Genomic DNA, 23108 nt, shown 5'->3' with positions numbered 1-23108 from the left:
AGAGTCGAAAATAACTGCTAACATCGGCAGGTAGGATGGAAACATCACAGCCAGTTATAACTTAAACTGGTTAATAACGTCTTTCCAATGATTGCTCAGTTTATACCCATCTTTTCGGATGAAATTGTCCTGTGTTTATATATCTGGATAGCTTCATGAACGAATTTTGCTAATAGACAGTGGATTTGCAGAGTACCTTCGTCTTGGAAAAATAAATGTTGTGTGTGCCCACAACATTAAAACAATGATCAGCCACAGCCGAGGTATTGGTCCTACCGTGTTTCAGATCTGATTTATGTTCACGAACACGGTCCCGAGACATGTCGCTTAGTTTCCCCAATGTAACTACTGCCACAGACACAGCTTAGTTTGTAGACACTGGGGTATTGCATGTCAGGGATCACATCTTTCACAGATGGAATCAGATCACGAATTTTATGTACTGTGTTGAATCGAACCTGGATCTTGTGGTTACTCATGATTTGGGAAATATTTTTGGTAACCCCTGCTATGTATGGCAAGGTGATGGTTTTGATTGGTCCTGAAATGGTTCTTTCCCAACGGTTGGGGTGGTAGCTTTACGGATTGTGTAGTCTGAATATCCATTCATCTTGACGGCTTGGTGTACGTACTACAGTTCACTGGCTAGGTGGTGATCGTCGGAAATACATCGAGCTCTATGGTGTAGAGTTTTGATGAGGGAATTCTTCTGGGATGGATGGTGGTGGGAGTCAGGTTTTAGGTAGGCATCCATATGGGTGGCTTTCTTGTAGACAGTGTGCCATTGAGCCATCTGGTCTCTTTTTGATTAAAACATCCAAGAATGGTAGCTTGCCATCCTTTTCAACCTCCATGGTGAATTTGATGGCTGGGTGTATGGAATTGATGTGGTTGAAGAATTGGTCCAGAGTTGGTAGGCCATGTGACCAGATGACGAACGTGTCATCTACATACTACTTCCAAAAGGAAGGACGTCGGGTGGATGCCTGGATGGCATCTGTCTCAATTTTCCATGAAACATTGGCTACAACTGCTAATAAGGGAGAACCCATTGGGGGGTACCTTCAACTTGTTTGTAGAATTTTACAATGTATTTGGTGCACTGCCCTCTGCTGTCCATAACGTGCCTCTGCAGCATTCTACAGCACCTGTGTCATGCGTGTTGATGGCCCATATAAGCACTATCCGGTGCTAAAACTCTGCTTAGCTTCGAAGAGCTGATGGGATCGCGTCCATTCAGGGTGCTTTGGTTAGAGGCAATCAAACAGAGCTCCAGTTAATACCAAGTGGCGCTGCCGAGTTCGCTCACCTCGGCTGAGTGAGGAAGGCTGCGAGACAAGGCCACCATAAGCTCCCTCAAGTGCTGCTTGCTGCGCAGAATGATCATTCTCTTGTCTGTGAGACCACGGTCAGCGGATGGAACACACACATGTACGTAGCAACACAATTAGCAGTTACTGGTTACAGATATTGGATATACATTCTTGACCAAAGGCACTCCACCAACTCACTATGACAAGACAAATAAAAACAGCACTCGTGTTCGAAACAATCTTTGAAAGAACGTAATCAACCAGGTGAGGTGTTGACTGTTGTGTTGGCCGACTCTCTGTGTTGTATTGCGTTATATTTCCAAGTTTACTAGGTTTGTTTTCTCATTCGTTTGTACCTGATGATGGTTGCTTGTGTTGCAATCGAAACGTCGTATTCTATTATTATTTCATTTAATTTCAATGTAACTTTATCGAAAGAACCAAAGAGTAATTCTTGCAGTCACGAAAGCGTCGAACCCATTTATGAGTTACGAAACTGTTTGTATGTCGTCTGCGGCCTTCGCAAAACTCCCAAAAACTCCCAAACAATTCCTATTTAATTCCTCATGCCAACCCATCGATATATCGAAACCGCGATCGGGAAAGTCGCGATGCAGAAGGGTCGACTGTGTATCTTTTTTCTTTTGTTTTATTTTAAACAAAATGAATATGCAACGGAAAACAATATTAGGGGTCAATTAATTGGGGGGGGGGGTGTGGGGGTCACAAGATATCTGAACCACCCTGTGGAGTAATAACCATTCAGCCTTGCGATCAATGAACACAGAAGCACGATGAATAATACACGCTTGAGGTATATTCATGTCAGAGCCCCCCCCTCCAAATGTTTAGCGGGCGTTGTGCGTCCGGCTCCGTGGTACAATGACAACACATGCCAGAATAGAATAACAACCCACGTACATCTCGGTGAGATCTAAAAACTACATTTCTTACGGTTACGAGTGGAGTGCTGTGCAGATGCCGATTGCAATTCGGCTGTTGTGGATCGTGTTATTCCGAACGTGTATGGAGGTCGTGTATAGCAAACAGGCGTGGTGCACCTTCGTACGTGAAGGGCTCACAAGTGACGTCTCCACAAATCTGGCTGTCGCCTGATGAAGCGAGTTGTAATTACTGGCCAAACGGCGTACTCAGATTGTAAATGTTGTGGCTTTGCTCTCCAACACACCGGTGTGCTGTACTAGCGACGAATTGCCACGTTCTGTTTACGTGACAAACCCCTTACTAGTTGGCTGTGTCGGGTTGTGGCGGGTTTAAAGAAACATTTATATTTACGCGATCTAACCACAAAAAGAAACCTGTATGATGGACATAATGATTCAACAGACAAGACGACGAGCTGCCCCACTGTCCACATTCTTTGATATGTCTCGCATGTGGCGGACTAATGACACCGTTCAAACCACACGCTGCAAAACAAATGTTCGTTGCGGTCTGCGGCCCGTGTTGGACTCACCTGCGGTGGTGATGATGGTGGTGATTGATCGATCGCTACCTACGGAGTCGTGCACTCCTCAACGTTCATAGCAGCACACGGGAAACCTCAGGAGGGGGGGGGGGACCCTGTTGTGTCACATTCCGCTGCTCGTACAGGAATCGCCTTGGGTAAGCCAGATAAGCCAGGTGCGGCATGTGAATGGAGGCCGCGGCCATGCACGGGAGGCCGCGCCTTAGCAGCACCGTGTAGATTATTCAGTCTGTCCGGTCATTGCCTCCGCCAGATTTGTTTTGCGTGTGCATACCGGTGAAGCTGATGAGCTTAATCAGGCAAATAGCCCGATGAAGCTGATGAAGCTGGTTGCAATCAGATACCGTGCCAACCCATACGGTTTACCCTGTATTATTGTACAGGGAAATTGAGTTTTCAGGTCCATACTGCGTACAGCCGTTTCAATACGGGCAAAAAATGTTGTCTATTTGTTTATGTTTCTACCTTGCGATGGGATTTTATAGGATGAAAGGTTGAGATTTATAAGAGGCACGGGGTGACCAATAAGGTCTGAATTGGTCTGTAATCAGGTAGGGCACCGATAAGGGGTTGACAGGTATGCAATCACCAGCGAAGCGTCGTAGTCAAAATTGTTAATGGAGTGGATCTACTCTCTAACACGCAGGTGTGCTGAAGTAGTAACCAATCGGCACGTTTCGTTTACGTGACAAACCTTCCTCTATTGGCTGTGCTTGGGGGAGTGGTGGGTAAACGACACATTTTCATTGACGTGGTCTAACTCAGAAAAAAACCCTTCATATTATGAAGAGTATTGCTCGCGAAAGCCTACTACTACTACGTGTTAAATACTACGTCTCTACTACTACTACGTGTTACTGGTAGTAACCTCCTGGTTAAACCAGCCCACAGGGAATTATTTCGTTCGTCCCTCGTGCAGGGAGGAGCTGGGTGCGGAGGGTGGGGCTGGGTGGGGAGGGGAGGGTGGGGAGGGGCTGAGTGGGGAGGGTGCGGAGGGGCTGGGTGGGGAGGGGCTGGGTGGGGGGGCTGGGTGGGGAGGGGCTGCTTAACCTACTCACGCCGGCTTGTGCCCGCCCTCACAGTCGGGCATATTTGCGGAATACACCACGCCGCCGTTGACACTGGCCATTGACCGAGCAACCCAAAGTTACTACCAGCTCCCTCCGCAGGAATGTGTTAAATACTACGTGTCTACTATTACTACGCGTTAAACCCTCGAGGTTGAGTTATCGAACTCGGAGCGCGGTGTCCCACGGTGTAAGCATCGCAGGGGTTTGAGAGTCGGAGAGAGCGAGCGAGCTGCAGAACAGTTTGGAGCTCGCAAAAATTCGATCCTCTGGTTGAACCGTGAGTTCATCCAGGGACTTGGGTACCTAACGAGGCCCGCGACGTGAACGTTGATCCATTGCTGCTGTATTCACAGTCGCTCATGATATTGTCCAGACCATTGCACCCGGGCGTTCATTTTAGGTGGCGTGAAGCGAGATGCCCAGGCCAACGCACAAGATGGTCAATTTCCACTAACGTTGCGTATAGCAAGCAGTCGAACCGAGGTCACTGGGATTGGGGAGGGGGGTGCAATAAGCACTATATGACTACACTCTTTGGTTCTTTTGGTAAAGTCACGTAGGTAAAATAAATAAATAATAAATCACGGCGTTTCGATCACAACACAAGCAATCGTCATCAGGTAGAAAGATACAGCAGTAGAACTGCTGAACAAGAAAGGACTGTTGCAACAAGAGGTTATATATAGGTTTGAGGTGGGTGTCACCCAAGGGTAAGTAGGCGGGGTCAGAGATGGAAAGGAGTCCCATTGCCATGTGCACGCACAACAGATGCTCCAAGGATTGGCATGCTAAAGTCAACACGGGACTAGATAATAAGGCGTACATACAAAATGTAAATTGCTTTAAAGTAACGAATTAATTGATTAATTGTTGCCGATTTTGATACAAGTGTAATGCGGGCGTAAATGGGCGGGGCGGATATGACGATCTGAGAGGGAGGAGTCAGGGTCACGGGGGGAAGAAGTTATAGCGGGGAGACAGGAAGCCATCTGGGTCAGTCGGGGGAGTGAAGGGTGGTGAACACGTTGGGTGGTCGCCGTGCCTCAGCCTGGTGGCTGAGGGGCTCATGACGGCGCCAGCCAGCGGGGTGGAAGAGAGAGTTGGGGATAGAGACAGAGAGTGGCGAGATAGCCACAGAGGCCACGCAGGGCTGAGGTTGGAGATGGCGAGATAGCCACAGAGGCCACGGAGGGCTGAGATTGGGGAGTGGCGAGATCGCCACACACGGTAAGACTCGGCACCGCCGGCCAGCGGTGACCGAGCACGGAGGAACAGGGAGCAGCGGTGGAGCTGCTGTGAGAGCAGCCGGAGGGCTGCACCAAGAGCCTGCAGCGGAGCTGCAGGAGCGCGGAAGGCTACGGGAGCGAAGGCAGCTGTGGAGCTGCCAGGCAGAGAGTCTCAGGAGGAGAGCCGTGAGGGAAGGAGAACGCGAACCCAAATAAAGGACACGGAGTCAGAGAGAAGCGTCCGAGTCTTTTATTACACTGGAGTCAGAAGTGAAACGGCATCTCAAAACAACTGAGAGAAGAAAAAAAGAATATTCCTGCGCCATCATCTGCTACATCATCCGACGACGACGACCTTCCTCAGACGGTGGACCTGCCTGCGATGGAAGAGGAGATCCGTGCTGGAACGAGTACGGGTCCGGGTGAGCAAGGTGTCGCCGCGTTGGTGGACCTGTCTGTGCCGGAGGACGCCAACTTACGATGGAGACAGATGGCGGCGCAGATGGAGACCTTGAAAATCGTGCTGACGCAACTGTGTGAGTTCACCACGCCGAGGACGGCGTCGGGGAGGCCCGGTGGTGATCCGCAGGCCTCCGCCTTTCCTGCGCTGCCAGCGCCATCTGCCACGTGGCACGAAGACGCCATCTTGGGCGTGGCAGGGGAGAAACGGCGGAAAGCCGCCATCTTGTCTTCACCGCGGCGGGGAGACGCCGCCATTCAACATCGCGGCGGTGACGCAGCTTTGCGCTGCCATCTGGAGGTGCCTCGGGGAGAGCAGCCTGCAGTGAGCTGCTGCGCGAGGACGAGCTGCGAGGAGAGGACGACGATGCTGCAGCTGCTGGGGCGGGAGCTTCCCGTCCTGGCTCGGGTGCGTGACAACGGAGCAGTCAAGTCGCCGAACGAGTTCTGCGAGGCGTCTCAAGTTGCCACCCTGCCGTCCTCTTCTTGCTGCAGCCCCGGGCGAGTCGTAACGATACGCACCCGGCCTTAACACACACCTCACCCATCTTTCGAGGGCCGGGGGGCGATTTTGTTTTTTTTCTCTCATGACTCGATTGTGCGGAGCGCGGTTCGGACTGTGTGTATGTGTGTGTAATAACGATGAACGCGCTATCTGCTTGTTGCTCGGTGTCAATATAAGTGTGTGCGTGTGTTGAGAATGGACGGAGAGTCTGCTGTACTTGCTGAGTGTCAAATTGTGTGTGTGCGCTGCGGCGTGGAGTTGTTATCTTGATGGCGAAGTTAATTATTAACTCGGGAGCGTCGGGTATCTTGCGCTGTATTATCTCGTGGGTTACCTTGTGCGATGGGCTTAATTGAAAAAATATATATATATTTTTTGGTGTATTGTGCTGCGAGGTGCTATGTGCGATGTGGTTGTTGCAAGAGAGAGAATGTTTGTGTTGTTGCTGCAAAGTTACGACAGGATTAATGGTGTGTTGGTTGCCTGCAGATCTGCTTGCTATTGTGCTTAAATGTACGCGTGTGATCGCGATATGCTGACTGTATGTGCTGTTACACCGTTCTGTACGGTTATGGGGTGCAATGCATTGGTTGACTATTGGGGTTTGGGATTGTTATTATTTGTGCGTACCTGTTTGGAAATTGGTAACAAATTCGAGGGGGACCCGAAAATTTGGTTGTATGGGTGTTGTGCACACGAGATTGCGTGTATATTATAGAGGGGGACCCAAAAATTTGGTTGTATGGGTGTTGCACACGAGATTGCGTGTATATTATAGGTAATTGAGTTTTTTTGGAAAATGAGGGTGCGCGATGACGCCGTTGTGGGTGGCTCAGATGTTAAGGGTGATGGGACCGTAAATTGGCGCCAAGTGGCGTCGCTCATTCGGTTGATTGCATGCAGCCAGGAGTTGCTTTGCGAGTTGATGTGTGTAACCAATGTGTTTGGTAAAATATTGGTTAAAAATTCTCCGATATGACTGCTGTACGCAGCAAGCTGGGGCTGTGCGTCTATCGTTGTTGGGGTTGTTACAATAAGACGGGGGATGCATTTTGTGACCCCCAGCAAAGGGAAGCTGGGGTGCACGAATGGAGAAAACTGGCCACGTGTTTGCACGTTGGGCCGCCATTTTGCGCGCACGCGGGGTATGGCGACGATGCGCTTTGCGCAAAGGGCCACCATTTTGAGTGCGCGCGAGTTATTGCGAGAACGCGCTTGGCGAAGGGGGACGCCATTTTGAGCGCGCGGGAAAAACCGCGGTGGGGCAAATATTCCATCTGTTATGCCGCCATTGTTGATTGGGTGATGCACGAGTTGTGGTCACATCGGCCTATGGCTGATGGCTGACCTGACAGCCCGGAGGCGAAACCTCCGTGGTATGTCTTAAACTAATGGGCCATGTGCTCATATGGCTCGGGGAGTCATGGTTCAGTTGTGCGGTGGCAGACTGAACCTGGTGTGCCGGGGGCTCACGGGATCTGGGTTAGGGTGTTATTGTCTCTATAAGAGAACATTGCCCCGTGGGGGGAGTCCATGGGGTCTGGCATTGCCGGGGGATGAACCTTCCCTGGGCTATAAAGCATCAGACTATACGAGGCTGGTGTGTGTCCATCTCTGATGGGATAGTAAGGGAGGAGCATGGCCGAGTTGCTGCTCATCCCCGAAATTGCACTAGCCGAGAGTATGGTCAGTGGATGTTGCTGTGGGTTGACGACCACGGTGGGGGTTAGGGCGAGTTAAACGTTACCGCTGGGGAGCGTGGCTCTCTCCACGCGAGGGTGTGCGACTGGGGGCTTTGCTGAGAGTGACCGTGGGTACATGCTGTGTACGTGCGATGTCTGTGCTGGTCCTCAAGGGAGGATTGCTGGTGGGCAAGAGCAGGAAATTTTGTTGTTGTTGTTGTTGTCACGTGCAAATAATATTGTTGTTAAAATGTAAATACTGGGGCATCCATCGCGTCTATTTTGGGTATTTATGGGGGTTTTCTTAAGCGGGCCGGATTTACATCATCTCCACTACCCTGGGGCCGGGTGGCTGTCGTGTACGACATGTGGATGTGCGTTGTTGTGCTGTGCCTCAGGGGATTGGATTCTCCTTCTCGTCACAGATCTTCAGTGCCTGCCACACTGGGTGTTACCTGGTGTGCTAACTGGATGAGGACTTGAAGGAGCGATTGAGCGCCCGTTCGTCATTCCTGCTCTACCACTTGCTCTTTGACGTTGGACTTGAGCCGAGCGGATGGAACTGCAACATGGACACGCACTAAAACATCACATTCCTGGGTTGTGCACGTCGGCCGTTCTTGCGTGTCAGTTGCCGTTGTTGTGCATTGTGCCATTCTTATTCTTGTTGTTGTTGCGCGGAGGACAGGCCGGTGTTCTGTTCCAGTTCCTGACACCTCCCCTTTCGTTACTTGTGTTGTTGTTCTTATAATCTCCGTTGTGTCTGGGGGACTCCTGATTGTGATGCCTTCGCCCGCATTATTTTGTTCTGTTTCAGCCGAGGACGGCTGGAATTTTCTCTACGGGGGAGGGTGGTGTAATGTGGGCGTAAATGGGCGGGGCAGATATGACGATCCGAGAGGGAGGAGTCAGGGTCACGGGGGGGGGGGGGAGAAGTTATAGCGGGGAGACAGGAAGCCATCTGGGTCAGTCGGGGGAGTGAAGGGTGGTGAACACGTTGGGTGGTCGCCGTGCCTCAGCCTGGTGGCTGAGGGGCTCATGACGGCGCCAGCCAGCGGGGTGGAAGAGAGAGTTGGGGATAGAGACAGAGAGTGGCGAGATAGCCACAGAGGCCACGCAGGGCTGAGGTTGGAGATGGCGAGATAGCCACAGAGGCCACGGAGGGCTGAGATTGGGGAGTGGCGAGATCGCCACACACGGTAAGACTCGGCACCGCCGGCCAGCGGTGACCGAGCACGGAGGAACAGGGAGCAGCGGTGGAGCTGCTGTGAGAGCAGCCGGAGGGCTGCACCAAGAGCCTGCAGCGGAGCTGCAGGAGCGCGGAAGGCTACGGGAGCGAAGGCAGCTGTGGAGCTGCCAGGCAGAGAGTCTCAGGAGGAGTGCCGTGAGGGAAGGAGAACGCGAACCCAAATAAAGGACACGGAGTCAGAGAGAAGCGTCCGAGTCTTTTATTACACAAGCATGCATTGTCACAAGATCTGAGTACGTGTGCAAAATGTGGAATTGATTGGACAACGGGAAATGGACGACATTTTGATGACAAGATTTGACCCAGACAAACAGAGGAATCAAGTTAAGTAAAACCATTGAAAAACTGTTGAATAAAACCGTTGAAAAAACAAGTTAACACTGGACAATTACTTTGATCATCAGTAACCACGATCTATATCCACTGCCAAATGAAGGTCTCCCCAAGTCAAAAGTATCTCTCAGAGTCCTTGTCATGCAGAATTCCATCGACCACCTGCACATGGGACAATTACATCGCTGCCACCCCACGGGAGACATCCCCTCGGGTGTTCCCTTCTTTGTATGTATGAACAGTACAGGAGTCCACGCACAGGGACTCTTCTACTTACGAACGAGTTAGGTCCACGCACAGGGACTCTTCTACTTACGAACGAGTTAGGTCCATGTACAGGGACTCTTCAACTTACGAACGAGTTAGGTGAATGTACAGGGACTCTTCTACTTACAAACACGATGTCGATTTGCATGGACTTCTCTACTTACGAACACGTTAGTTCCATGTCAGGGACTCTTCTTACGAACGAGTTAGGTCCATGTGTAGTGACTGACTCAGAGACACTAAGAGTAGGAGACACTTCTTTATTAAACGGCCTTAACAGTTGACACTTGGTAACTACGGTTCCAGTCAGGACAGCTGGTAGACTGCCTGACTGGCGACGCCGAGACGGTGAAGACGGAGACGGCGGCGAAGACTCCAGCAGCACGATGGGGACCCCCCCCCCCCCACTCCACACGATGACAGCCCCGAGGTCCCCTCCCGGGGCCCCTCTTATACTGCCAGCGGTGCCCGGCCCCGCCCCCGGCCGCGCCCCCTTCTGAAACCTACTAGCGGGTTCTCGATGTGCCCCTTCAGTGACCTTTCCCCTACATCCCTCTCTGGTCTATCACGTGACCTGCTGTCAGTCAGGGCTGCTGTAAGCTGCAGATCCCCTTCCCTGCCAGCAGCCAGCGCTATGCTGCTACGTGACCAATTCAATGTCACTACACTTGTGTCGTGAGTCACTTCGGAGGCACTAGAAGTAGAAGGCACTCACATTTATTCCAACCATCACAGGCACAGGGGACAACTATATAACTGGTCATGATAGCTGGCACACTGCCTGACCAACAACGCCGAAGAGGTGAAGACGAAGACGTAGAATGATGGGTTCCATTCCAGACCACAGCCCTGACTCAGTGTCGGGACCTTCCTTTTATGCCCCCCAGCGTGGCCTGGCTCCGCGCTCGGCCGCGCACCCTTCTGGAACCTACCAGAAGGTTCTGAGCTATACCCCACGTGTCCCCTCTGTCACCTTTGCCCTACATCCCTTACCCCGGCCTATCACGTGCCCTGCTAGCCGACCGAGCTGCTACGTCCTCAGATGCCCCTTCTCTGCTAGCAACCAGCGATACACACCTTAGTGACCCATTCTATGTCACTACACATGTACAGGGACTCCTCTACTTACGAACGAGTTAGGTTCCAGAGGTACTGTTCGTAAGGAGATTTGTTCATAAGTCCAACTTTACTCCAGTCGATTCCAAACATATGTAGTGGGTTCAATTTAGGTGCACACTTCTTGGGAGGCAACACTAATTTATTAGAACAGTAAGTATTATAACACTGTACATTACACATAGAGTGGTGACCACCGACCTACTCTAGCTAACACACACTTCTCTAACTCTCAGCTACTCTAGGCGTGACCCAGCCAGGTGGGCTACTGGCAGGTCCGCTGACTGGAGGCTTGACTCTTCTTGGCGTCTTCACGATGCATCTTCATTCTTGGCACAGGCAGCCCCGAACCTCGTGAGGAGGCTGCTTATATGGGGCTCGGCGTGCCCGGGCCCCAACCCGGCCACGAGTCCCTTCGAGAACCCTCTCCACGTGCCCCCCCCCCCCCCCCCCCGAGGTCCCCCTGGGCCCCCCGGCCCCCACTGGGATCCGCTTACGTGTCCAGCCGGGATCACAGCGAATGCCACGGCCTCGCAGCACCCCCGTGGCCTCCCGAGTCCCGCACTGGCCCTTACGTCTTTCCCCCCTCCAGCCGGGATGACGTCATGTTTGTATGTAGACCCACGTGGTCGTGACGCTCCCGGCATAGTGACGTCACACGTGTGCGGGTATACACAGTAGTCATGCTACAATCACTACACATGTACGGCATGTACAATAAACACGGGGAATGACTTTAAAAGTTGTATAAAGTAGAGGAGTCCCTGTATGTTGAACTTCTTTCGCACCGTACATAGCCACTCCCACACTCGTCTATTACACATGACCACCATCCCTTCTAGGAATGTGCCTTTCAGGGGCCGCCCGATAATCTAAATCCAGGGTGTCCGTTGCTTGAAGACTGAGCCTGTTGCGAATGCCAATCCACTGAAAAAATATATCACACACATTAAATTTGAGGAAAAAATAACAATGTTCGTATCGCTCACCTTAGAATTACATTCACCTTCGTAACAAGTACAGGACTGCACTTGTCTGAGCTCACCTCAACATTTGGCAAACCTAACGGTAGTATTTGCACGGTCGAGAAGACAAAGAGATCTTGATTTGCAGCTTTCGTGACTGCAGGAATCCATACTCTTCGGTTATTTAGGTAAAGTCACGTAGGTAGATCGAAACGTCGTGATCTATTATTTCTACTTGACTTTACCAAAAGAACCAAAGAGTAAAATAAAGAGAGCTGCAAAAGTAAAGCGCTCAAGTGTGTTTATGTGCACAGATTTGATTAAGTTGAAGAGATAAAGCAATCATCCTTCATTCAACAACTACCCCACGGTAAGTGTACTGTGTAAATTGCTTTACGCGACGCGCGTCTTCAAAGTCGGTCATCTGAGAAGTCACTCCATGCTCCTTTCCAGGAAAACCGACTCAGCGCCGAGCGCCAGATTTTACAAAGCTCCTTCACTCCGAGCCGCAACGGTCAACTGGTACTCCGCCTACTGGCCCAGCTATAAAATAAGAGGCGACTTTGGTACCACTGAGCTGTCCACACTGAACACTGCGGTCGTCGTAGTGGCTTCTGTTTGCAGAACTACGGTCAGTAAGATTGATGTAGGGTTTGCCCAAAAGGAAAGTCTCATCACTTCTCAGTTGCTGCTCGATCATTCTGCGGCAGCTAGAAGGAATCTCTAGCATTGCTCTCACACATGATCTGCTAGCTGGGGTTTAAAACGTTTGTTATGTTTTAGTTATAACTTTGATATTTTATACACAGGAATACTTGTTTGAAATTCAGCAGTGCCAATGACTCAGCACGAGTTAAGATGAGCGATATGGAGTAATTAATGTTATTTTCATATTTACAGAAAACAACTTAGGTAAACAGTGAACTTCATAATTGTTGAATCGTATGTGCATGCATTATTTAAATAATTGAACATCATAAAATGAATTCGTCATAATCATATGTTTTATCATTGGTAGAGCTATGGAATTATGGTGCATATGGGAGTACGCAGATAGGAGGTGGAGAATATAATTCTTGGTGCTGGCGACCAATGTCCATTTCCATTTGCCTGTTTTCTTTCCTGGACTTCATATCTCTTCCAGCACGCTGCAGACGATGGCCCCGTGGCTGAGATCCAGTTTCGTGATGCTGCTCCTGCTGCAGGGGCAACTGCCGTTGCCGGCGATGGCTGCCGCAGATGTTCACGACAACGAGCAGGGAAAGTGTCGGGTGGACTACATGGCAATGCCAGGACTACCGGGAAACGCCGGGATCCCAGGAAACCCGGGCAATTTGGGCCTGGCTGGCCCGCCTGGGAAGGACGGGCGAGAAGGTCACCAGGGCCTTCCTGGCAAGAATGGCGAGAAAGGGGACATGGGAGAACAGGGCCTGAAAGGGGACAAAGGGAGCGTGGGAGAGACCGGTAAAACCACTTCACTGTTACTGCAACATTGCAGAGTTTTACAAAGATCAGATGTTAACTCGAGTGGCTGCACTATTATAGAGAATAACCTATCGCGTTAAAGACACTGTTTTGACCAAATTATTCATCTGTTGACAAAGGCTCTGCTTTTATGACAGCTTATCAAATGCAACATTACTTATGCATTATTTGTTCATAAATCTGGTACGATTAACGTGTGTTTTTGAATGTGTTGGATTTTTCATCAAAATACGAATCGGGCCCAAATTGCTTTTATGAAACGTATGTGCATTGTTACAATTTAATTATGGGCCCATTTTTATAATCCAATGAAATATATATTTTATAAATACAAATATGATAACATGTCTGAATAGCAACTGATATCATGAAAATATTAACATTTTCAATGTGCAGAAATCATGTATAATTCCTTTACAGGGTTGGCTGGAAAATTTGGACCGATGGGTCCCGCTGGACTGAAGGGGGATTGTGGACCTCAGGGTGAAAAGGGACACAAAGGAGATGCCCCACCTGACATCCCCATATCCGCATTCACCGTGGGTTTGACTGTGCCGAACCCTCCTAGTGGATCTCCTATCAGATTCAGCAAGGTCATGTACAATGTGCAGAATCATTACGACACGCTCCCCGGCAAGTTCATTTGTCGTTTCCCGGGTGTCTATTACTTTGCTTACCATCTCGCTGGAGGATCTGGCCCCACCCAGGTCTCCTTGAGACACAATGGACAAGCAGTCCAGAATACATATTCCTCTACCACCAGCATTTACAGCATGTCAGGGGGCTCGGTGCTGCGTTTGAGAAAGGGCGATGAAGTGTGGTTGCAGACCGAAGGTGCTAACATCAAGGCTTACACAGACGTTACCACTGACAGCACTTTCTCTGGTTTCCTGATGTACCCTGACCTGCCTGAGCAGTTACATTAAATTTATCAACGAGCTCTGCTGGAAGTCTGATCGTTAACATGTAAGGTTTGTGGTGCAAAAAAGCACACAAACAGCACACGAATAAACATACACTCTTAGACAGCACATGAGCAAACCCATACTATATTATATCGTGTTCATTCACTCTTGCTGGCCGAGTCATCCTTGAAAAAGAGCTGCGTATCTCAATGGGTAATTTTACTCGGATAATAAACTTCTGAACTGTATAATTTTTCGTGGTTTTGCTGCCTGGAACTTCGATGTGTTTTTAGCTGTGCCGCGTGCTGTGCAGCATGATGTCCGACGTTTTGGTCCATGTGCTGGGAGCTTCTTCCGGCTCCGGCCATGCAATTTTTACACGTTGTGCTGAGGGCTGCTTCAATAATCTGGATATACACTTTTGCCATCAAGTACCAGCGAAAACTGCAATTGGCCACAAGTTCAAGGCTAAACAATATGCTTGCTGGTCATAACAAGTGGGGGCCCCCTTGCCATCCAGCCTCTTTCCAGAGGTCACTGAATCCACAAGCTGCCAGCATCAGTCCTCCACTTTTGGCAACAACCATCTGGTATTATGCCTCATCCATTCTAATCCGTCTTTCACTCCATCAGTCCATCTTTTCTTTGTCGTCCCCTGCCTCTGTTTCCTTCCTCCACCCGCGTTGCTTTTGCTGGATTCCTGTTTTTGGTGACCTTCCTCTGGCATGGTCAAACCGTAGCAGACTGTATTCCTTATTTCTTTAAATGCAAATATACGCACCAACTGTAATCACATATGTGCAAACAAATGCAGGTGAATATCCAATCCACAGGTAACTTTTTAAAATATTTGTTTATGCCGAATAGAGGAAAATTGGATTCGTTTATAATTTCAAGCGTATATATATATATGTGTTCCACGATGCAATACTCAAACTCTGATAATCATTCATGTCTCACTATATACAATATTCACAGTCTGGGTATATATTAACACAGGTATAACATGTTCATGAGTCTATAAATGCATACCGGTGGCCAAATACGTGAATTCCCAATATCAAATAAAATGGACGGTAAGCGAATTATTTCCACACAATGTCACGTGTAATGCTTTGAGATGGTACGTGATATGGTGACAAAAAAATTCGCATGTGAATAAAAATTGTAATATTGTATGATGATTTAAAATGAATCGGAAATGATTGTACTTCTTCATTGAAAATAATCCATGTTAACAGTAATTGTCGGCGTATGACAGCAATGTTTGTGGGGAATGATTTCATATAATAAACAGAAAAAATAAAGCATTACAGCGAATAATGAGTGGTGTTCACTGTATGTCATGTTTATACATTTAAGACACTTCTTCAATACAATTTTGATTTGAAGCTTTCGTGACTGCATGGATCCATACTCGTTGGTTCTTTCGGTAAAGTCACGTAGGTAGAAAAATAATCATTAAAAAAATGTTCCTACCTACGTGACTTTACCGAAAGAACCAAAAAGTATGCTTCAATAAATTTTACCAATATACAATAATAATGACTCTCCCAATGCCTCCCACCCTCATACACCATCATCATATCAATCGTCTCCTCTGAAGCGGTTTAACACTACAGTATCTGTAAATTTCAGGATTTGTAATATTTGCTACGGCTGGTCGCACTCGTTACACACAAAGTGCTTGCCAGAAATGAACCACGATACAACCTTTCCGATCTCACCAAAGGGCATCAACCATCACGCGAACTCCGCTAATCCTCGCAACGGCTTTGGCTGACCATCGAACAAAGACGGTCACTGCATCTGTCGCCGTCTGGAGCGCTTCTGTGGCCGTCTGGAACGCTCTTCCTTCCGACATTAGGAAGCCACTGAAGCTGTGCACTTTTACATCTAAATTGAAAACTAATTTCTTTAGAATTTTTTTTTGCGTTTAGTTTGTTGTCCTAACCCCGCACCTCCAATTAGCACGGTTGGCTGTGATAAGTACACCAACTCAGTGTATAGATAATTCGCGTGTGTCCGTACGTCTGTTATGCTCTTGATCTCCCAAACGGTACGTGGGAGGATAACATCCATAAAACCAGAAATATTCTCTTGCCCAAGACATTCCTGGGAAATTGTGTAAAAGGGGTGCGAATATACATCGCAAATAAATGTAACATTGCTTCATTCCTTTTTCAATTAACTTGTCGCAACAAACAAATGTCTCTTCGTTAAGCTGGACTCGCACCACCCCCAGGCCACGGCTCACATCGTTGGGGAAGCCTTGATCCAGCAGTGGATTGACAGCGTGACATTAAATATTGTGATATAGATACGGTGCTACAACATTTGCAATTGGCCAGCTCGTGATTTCGGTATAAGATGAAGTTACCTCGCGAGCGCAACATACGTTTGTAAATGTGGCTACACACCCAACGAGGCCACGGGGGTTAGTTGTAAGTTCAACTACAAAGATGCCTCTATGAACAAAATGCGTTCACTTAACAAAGGGCACCAAACCAGCCACAACCAGTGGTGACCTGATGGCAGATGCGCTGGAGCATACTTCTGCACCATCTTCAAAGCATTACCATTCAACATCATGACTTAGTAATCATCATAAACCAATCAACTTCACTGTCAACTCACCAATCGCCTTAAAGCTTCATCATACATCTTTCTTTTTCATTAATCTCAAGTCTCCGATTAGCTATGTACAATGCGAAAGAAGTTCAACATATATATGTATATGTACGTTGAACTTCTTTCACACTGTACGTAACCAACTGCGGTAATCGGAGGTGCGGGCGGAGGACAACAAACTAAACACACGAAGCAGTTCTCAAGGAATTAGTTTTCAATCTAGATGATTTAAAAGTGCATAGCTCCAGTGACTTCCTAGTATTAGAAGAAGAGCGTTCCAGACGGCCGCAGCAGCGCATCTGGAATAAGGACTTTTTTAAATAGCGGGGGGGGGGGGAGGGGGAAGGTTTGACTCACTCAAATACGAATAAGCGGTGGAAGTTGTATCATTGTTAGGTGAGCAACACAGCACACGCGCAAGACAGCGAATAGACACCACGTTAATACATGTTTCATAAAGAGCAATATATCTCATAAACTCATTTCGTATTAAATGTTGTCGATAATTGAGGATGTATTAAAAAAGTGTGTTAAATATATTGCCGGAAATCAACCACGTAACTAATCACACACAGCAGCGCGTAGCATGAGATCACACACACTATCCAGCCACAATGGAACATACTGCCACAATTTAAACCATTAGTTTGTTTACCAGGTAAGGCCCACGGAGCAACAAAGCTTCTTATTGCGTGTGAATGTATCACAGACAAATATACTCTGCACGCATGTTTCTGAATTAGGAGCGGGAAACAGGAGGAGAACATGCACATTGCAAATAGACATCACGCGTGGAAGTTGGGATCGAACCCACGACCTCCTGTATACCAGGCGAGGGAGTTAACATCTCGACGTGACTTTACCGAAAGAACCAAAGAGTATGTCCACATACCACTTCGAACCAAGGATAATGCCGCGAGAGGGCACAATGGATAATAAGGCGATGAGGTGAAACCATGTACGTTCGGTCACTGTTGTCTTCATACCACAGTATGCATTCATTTATTCTGCGCGCGCGTACTGATGAAGCTGTGCTGGGCTGCCAAATGTCCCCCGAGGTTGAGCTGCGGAAATCGGAGTGTGGCGTCCTACGGCGTGAGAACCGCAGCGGTTTGAGAGGACGAGACAGACAGAGAGAGCTGCAGGTGGCGGTGAGGCCCGGAATGCGAGGAGAGTTTGGAGCTCGCAAAATTAGATCCTCTGGTTGAACCGTGAGTTCATCCGGGGACTTGGGTACCTAACGAGGCCCGCGACGTGGACGTTGATCCATTGCTGCTGTATTCACAGTCACTCGTGATATTGGCCAGACCATTGCACCCAGGCGTTCATTTTAGGTGGCGTGAAGCGAGATGCCCAGGCCAACGCACAAGATGCTCCATATTCTTGGTTCTTTCGGTAAAGTCACGTAGAAGGGAAATAATAAAATAATAAAAATAAAACATAGAGCGCTGTCTTTCCAACAGCTCTGTGCTTCACCTGAGGACGGCTGCTTGTGTTGTGGCCGAAACGTCGTGAGAATTTTATTTTATTATGTTAATTTTTTATTATTTTATTATTTCCCTTCTACGTGACTTTACCGAAAGAACCAAGAATATGAATCCCTGCAGTCACGAAAGCTTTAAATATAAAAAAAAAGATGATCCATTTCTACTTATGTTGCGCATAGCAAGCAGTCGAACCGAGGTCACTGGGATTGGAGGACAATACAACAACCACGTTAGGATTCCTCGTGTAGCCTACGTAGACTGTTGAGGGAAGTATTGTTTACGAGAACCTCGAGAGTCAACACGGGACGACAAGAAGGCCCGCCTTTGTCTCCCCAGTGCCTGCTTTTTGCACCACCATTGAGTAGAGACAAAGGCAGCACTGCTTTTTGCACCACCGGGGGTACCCGTGCGTGCACATTCGTGAGCTGGTGCTCTTCTTACGAAACTGGCAAGAGATGAATTTCTGTTCCCTGATATTTCTGCTGAAATTTGGACAAAAGACCAAGTGAAAAATAACCCAAATGCTCATTGTGGAACTGTGGTCATCCCGTTTGGCCTTACATTTGGGATGTGCATAACGGGAGATATAATAACAAGTCATTGGGCACGAACACTTTTGACAGCGGTTCCTTATAGAAGAGTACGTAAATGAGACAGAAATAATGCCAAAAGCGGTAGCGTGCATGAACGATATGACTGCTGTCACTGCTTGACGCGTGACAAAAAAGCAAGAAGTTTTTCGAGGATGTTGCACAAGCTATCACGTGTTTTCATGTCGGCAAAATATTTGATTCTGGGCATGTAAGGTCACCAATAAATAGACATTGGGGGAAAAAAACGATGATTCGACTCGGACAGCCGAGTCCAAGTCGGTCATCTGAGAAGTCACTCCATGCTCCTTCTCAGGAAAACTCGACTCAGCGCCGAGCGCCAGATTTTACAAAAGTCCTTCACTCCAAGCCGCAACGGTCAACTGGTACTCCGCCTACTGGCCCAGCTATAAAATAAGAGGCGACTTCAGTACCACTGAGCTGTCCACACTGAACACTGCGGTCGTCGTAGTGGCTTCTGTTTGCAGAGCTCACGGTCAGTAAGATTAATGTAGGGTTTGCCCAAGAGGAAAGTCTCATCACTTCCCAGCAGCTGCTCGGTCACTCTGTTAGACTGTAGCTCGAGGTAATTTCTAGCATCGCTCACACATTGTCTGCTCGCTAGGGTTTAAACAGTGTGAATTGATTTAGTTATTGCATTGATAAGATACACACAGGAGTCCATATTTGTAATTGAGTGGTCCCAAAGAGACAGGACCGGGTTTTATGGGGAAAATTTGCGATATGGAAACATTACATGATGCTCTTTTCAGTTGCACAGACAACAACTTAGGTAAACAGTCAATTTTATAATTGTTAAAAAGTGTGTGAATATAGTAGTTTTTAGAAGCAATATAACAGCGCAGCTTGCATCGTTCTTAATTATATTTTTTCATTATTAGTAGACCTATGGAATTATGGATCATATAGAAGTACGCAGCACTGGCTTTTAGAGATAAGATGAGCGATATGGAGTAATTAATGTTTCTTTCATTTTTACAGAAAACAACTTAAGTAAACAGTGAATTTCATAGTTATTGAATAGTATGTGCATTCAGTATTCAAATAATTTAACAGCACAAAATAATTTTCGATTTAAAGCTTTCGTGACTGCAGAGATTCATCTTCTTGGTTCTTTCGGTAAAGTCACGTAGAATGGAAATAATAAAATAATAAAAATAAAACATAATACAATAATTCTCACGACGTTTCGGCCACAACGCAAGCAGCCATCCTCAGGTGAAAAACAGGTCTGTCGGGAAGACCGAAAGAACCAAGAAGATGAGCACAATATAAATTCGTCATAATCATATTTTTTCATCATTTGCAGAGCTATGGAATTATAGATCATATGTCAGTACGCAGATAGGCGGTGGAGAATATAATTCTGGGTGTTGATGACCAAATGTCACTTTCATTTGCCTGTGTTCTTAACTGGACTTCATATCTCTTCCAGCACGCTACCGACGATGGCCCTGTGGCTGAGATCGAGTCTCGTAATGCTGCTCCTGAAGCAGCAAATGCTGTTGCCGGTGACGTCCGCCTTAAACAGCCACCCGCTAGAGCAGGGGAAGTGTCAGATGAGCTACATGGGACTGCCGGGGATACCGGGAAACCCTGGGATCCCAGGGAACCCAGGGAACCTGGGCCCAGTCGGCCCGACTGGGAGGGACGGGCGCGAAGGGAACCAGGGCCCGCCTGGCAAGAACGGCGAGAGAGGAGACCGGGGGGATCATGGCGTGAAAGGGGACAAAGGGAGCGCAGGAGAGGCCGGTAACAAACAAAAACCTGCACTGCCACTGGCACCATTGCCGGACATTGCAGAGTCTAGTAGATGTGCGGTGTGTCTATTGCGTTTAGGAGACTGTTTGGAATACATTATTTGTATTTGATGAAGGCGATCATATTCAGCATTGCTCATATATGTTTGTTAGTACAGTATACGTTTTGGGTATTTTTTTTAATGTTCCTATGAGTCAATGGAACAATTAATGATGTTCTTTTCGTAAAAATACAAATCAGGCCCGTACTACACGTCGGAGTTTTAAAACATGGATGTCACATCGTTGCAATTCAATTATGGTCCAATTATTATTCAATTATATATTTACTTATAAGTACAATTTGACAAAAAAACTTGCTTTACAGTAAATGGAAAAATTATTCTACGGGACATTTTTGCAAGTATCATGATGCCTTGCAATAGGTATCTATTTGGGCATGGACCATCTTAACACCTGTTTTATTGCCAGAAAAAGTAAACGGCCATTCTGCTTTGTTTCGTCATTCTTTACAATCCATTCTCAGGGTTGCCTGGAAAGATCGGGCCGATGGGTCCCGCTGGAGAGAGAGGGGATCGTGGACTTCAGGGTGAAAAGGGAGACAAAGGAGAAGTCCCGGCTGCCATCCCCAGATCCGCATTCACTGTGGGTCTGTCTGTATCGAACCCTCCCAGCGGATCTCCCGTCAGATTCAGCAAGGTCATGTACAATGAGCAGAATCATTACGACACGCTCACCGGCAGGTTCACTTGCCATTTCCCGGGCATCTATTACTTTGCTTACCATATCACCGGAGCATCTGGCACCACCCAGGTCTCCTTGAGACACAATGGACAAGCAGTTCAGAATACATATTCCTCAACCAGCAGCGTTTACAGCATGTCCGGCGCCTCAGTGCTGCGTTTGAGAAAGGGCGATGAAGTGTGGGTGCAGACCGAAGGCGCTAACATCAAGGCTTACACAGACGTTACCACTGACAGCACTTTCTCTGGTTTCCTGATGTACCCTGGCCTACCTTAACGGTTGCATTCAATTACTCGATTAGCTCTACTGGAAGTCTGACGCTTAACATGTAAGGTACGTGATGCAAAAAGCACACAAACAGCACGTGAACATACGTACACTATTAGACAGTACATGAGCCAACCCATACCGGATCGTTTTTCATGGTTACGCTGCATAGAACTCCGATGTGTTTTTGGTTGTACCGCGTCTTGTTCAGCATGACGTCTGACGTTTTGGTCCAAGTGCTGGTAGCTTCTTGAGGAAGCTTCTATCTGGTAGGCAAATAAAAGCTGTCAGCACGCACAATTTACCCTGGCCGTGCATATTTTAAGTGTTTTAATCTGGATATTCACTTTTGCTATCAAGTACCAGCGAAAACTGCCATTAGCCACTAGTTAAAGACCCAAAGAATGTGCTTGCTGGTCATCACAAGTGGATTCCCTTGCCGTCCAGCCTCTCTACAGAGGCTGCTGAATCCACAAGCTGCCAGCATCAGTCCTTCACGTTTGGCAATAACCATATTTTATTATGCCTCTCCATTCTAGTCCGTCTTCAACTCCATCCGTCATCCTTTCTTAGTCGTCCCCTGCCTCGGTTTCCTTCCTCCACCAGCGTTGCTTTTGCTGGATGCCTGTTTGGTGGCATGATCAATCCATAGCAGTCTGCTTTTTAGCAAGACTGTCAACACAAATATACACACTAACTGTGATCATGTATCGTCAAGGAGCATACACCAGCACGCAAATTCCGGTCATCCTCACAGTGGCGGCTTTTGGCTGGCCATCGAATAAAGATGGCCACTGCTTTGCGCGCTTTCAGATGAGTTCCTTTGCAATCTGGAACGCTCTTCCTTCCGATATTAGGAAGCCACTTTTAAATCTAGATGAAGTACTAATTTTTAGTATTGCGTTTTGTGTTTAGTTTGTTGCCCCCCCCGCACCTCCGATTAACACGGTTGGCGACGTACGGTGCGAAATAAGTTCAACATACATACATATAAACACATGTATGCCATTTTCAATGCAACACGCAGGCATTTTTATTAAATAATTGTAGGGCTTTTTGTATATTGCACCATGCAATACTCAAACGGTGATATTATTTTTTGTGGCAGTATATATACGTGTTAGTACAAGTATAAAAATGCACATTAACTCACAATTGCAAACCAGTAGCCAAATGCATAAAAATATATTATTCAACATAACACAATTGATGATAAGTACACAATTTGCGGTGACTTTATACAAACCAGATTTGAAAATGTTATCAAATTGGATATGTACTCCTTTGATAGGGTATGTTATATGGTGAAAGATAATATTTTTTTAAATCTTTGTATTTAAAAAAAAAATCTGATGATTTAAAAGGAATTTGAACTGTACTTTCTTTATTAATTTAAAATAATACATTTGAAATGTAATTTTCGGTGTTTGAGAGCAATGCTGCAGAGTATGTGTCGAGAATGATTTAACATAATCAACAAGCAGACAAAATAAAGCATTACATTGAGTAACACGTTGTGTTTACTGTCTGTTTATACAATTAAG

General features: G+C 47.4%; 3 protein-coding genes across 5 annotated transcripts in view; 2 read left to right on the top strand and 1 right to left on the bottom strand.

Moving 5' to 3' along the window:
* Positions 1 to 23108, bottom strand: part of LOC133354460 (glycine N-acyltransferase-like protein) — a 32408-nt gene that overhangs the window by 8433 nt on the left and 867 nt on the right. Inside the window, exons 1-2 of one of the 2 annotated variants that reach the window (XM_061571310.1) lie at positions 2791 to 2861; positions 1310 to 1395 (exon numbers count right to left, since the gene is read on the bottom strand). In XM_061571310.1, coding sequence (XP_061427294.1) covers positions 1310 to 1387 — 78 coding nt within the window. In that variant the 5' untranslated portion in view covers positions 1388 to 1395; positions 2791 to 2861. Of the gene's footprint in view, positions 1 to 1309; positions 1396 to 2790; positions 2862 to 23108 lie in introns of those variants that run through there. The other variant, XM_061571311.1, reaches the window with a different exon arrangement.
* Positions 12227 to 15373, top strand: LOC133354440 (complement C1q and tumor necrosis factor-related protein 9-like). The gene is made up of 3 exons (XM_061571261.1): positions 12227 to 12305; positions 12819 to 13138; positions 13580 to 15373. The coding sequence occupies exons 2-3, from the start codon at positions 12832 to 12834 to the stop codon at positions 14083 to 14085; spliced, it is 813 nt and encodes a 270-aa protein (XP_061427245.1). The 5' UTR covers positions 12227 to 12305; positions 12819 to 12831; the 3' UTR covers positions 14086 to 15373.
* Positions 19218 to 23044, top strand: LOC133354442 (complement C1q and tumor necrosis factor-related protein 9-like). Of its 2 annotated transcripts, none has more exons than XM_061571263.1 (3): positions 19218 to 19358; positions 20229 to 20545; positions 21080 to 23044. In XM_061571263.1, exons 2-3 carry the CDS (start codon positions 20242 to 20244, stop codon positions 21571 to 21573), a joined length of 798 nt encoding a protein of 265 aa, XP_061427247.1. In that variant the 5' UTR covers positions 19218 to 19358; positions 20229 to 20241; the 3' UTR covers positions 21574 to 23044. The 2 variants fall into 2 exon arrangements, with proteins under 2 accessions (XP_061427247.1, XP_061427248.1); XM_061571264.1 differs by having other exon boundaries at positions 19224 to 19268.

This window comes from Lethenteron reissneri, chromosome 47, assembly GCF_015708825.2.
Source record: "Lethenteron reissneri isolate LAM-NWPU_2019-01 chromosome 47, ASM1570882v1, whole genome shotgun sequence".
In the NCBI taxonomy this organism is placed as follows: domain Eukaryota; kingdom Metazoa; phylum Chordata; class Hyperoartia; order Petromyzontiformes; family Petromyzontidae; genus Lethenteron; species Lethenteron reissneri.
The sequence above is the reverse complement of the archived record's forward strand: the minus strand, read 5'-3'. Positions and strand labels throughout refer to the sequence as shown.

Excerpts from the sequence above, each read along its gene's own strand:
- LOC133354442 (XM_061571263.1), top strand. The coding sequence starts at position 20,242 with ATGGCCCTGTGGCTGAGATCGAGTCTCGTAATGCTGCTCCTGAAGCAG. Across the intron at positions 20,546-21,079 it reads AGGGAGCGCAGGAGAGGCCG|GGTTGCCTGGAAAGATCGGG; the intron begins GTAACAAACAAA and ends ATCCATTCTCAG.
- LOC133354440 (XM_061571261.1), top strand. The coding sequence starts at position 12,832 with ATGGCCCCGTGGCTGAGATCCAGTTTCGTGATGCTGCTCCTGCTGCAG. Across the intron at positions 13,139-13,579 it reads AGGGAGCGTGGGAGAGACCG|GGTTGGCTGGAAAATTTGGA; the intron begins GTAAAACCACTT and ends ATTCCTTTACAG.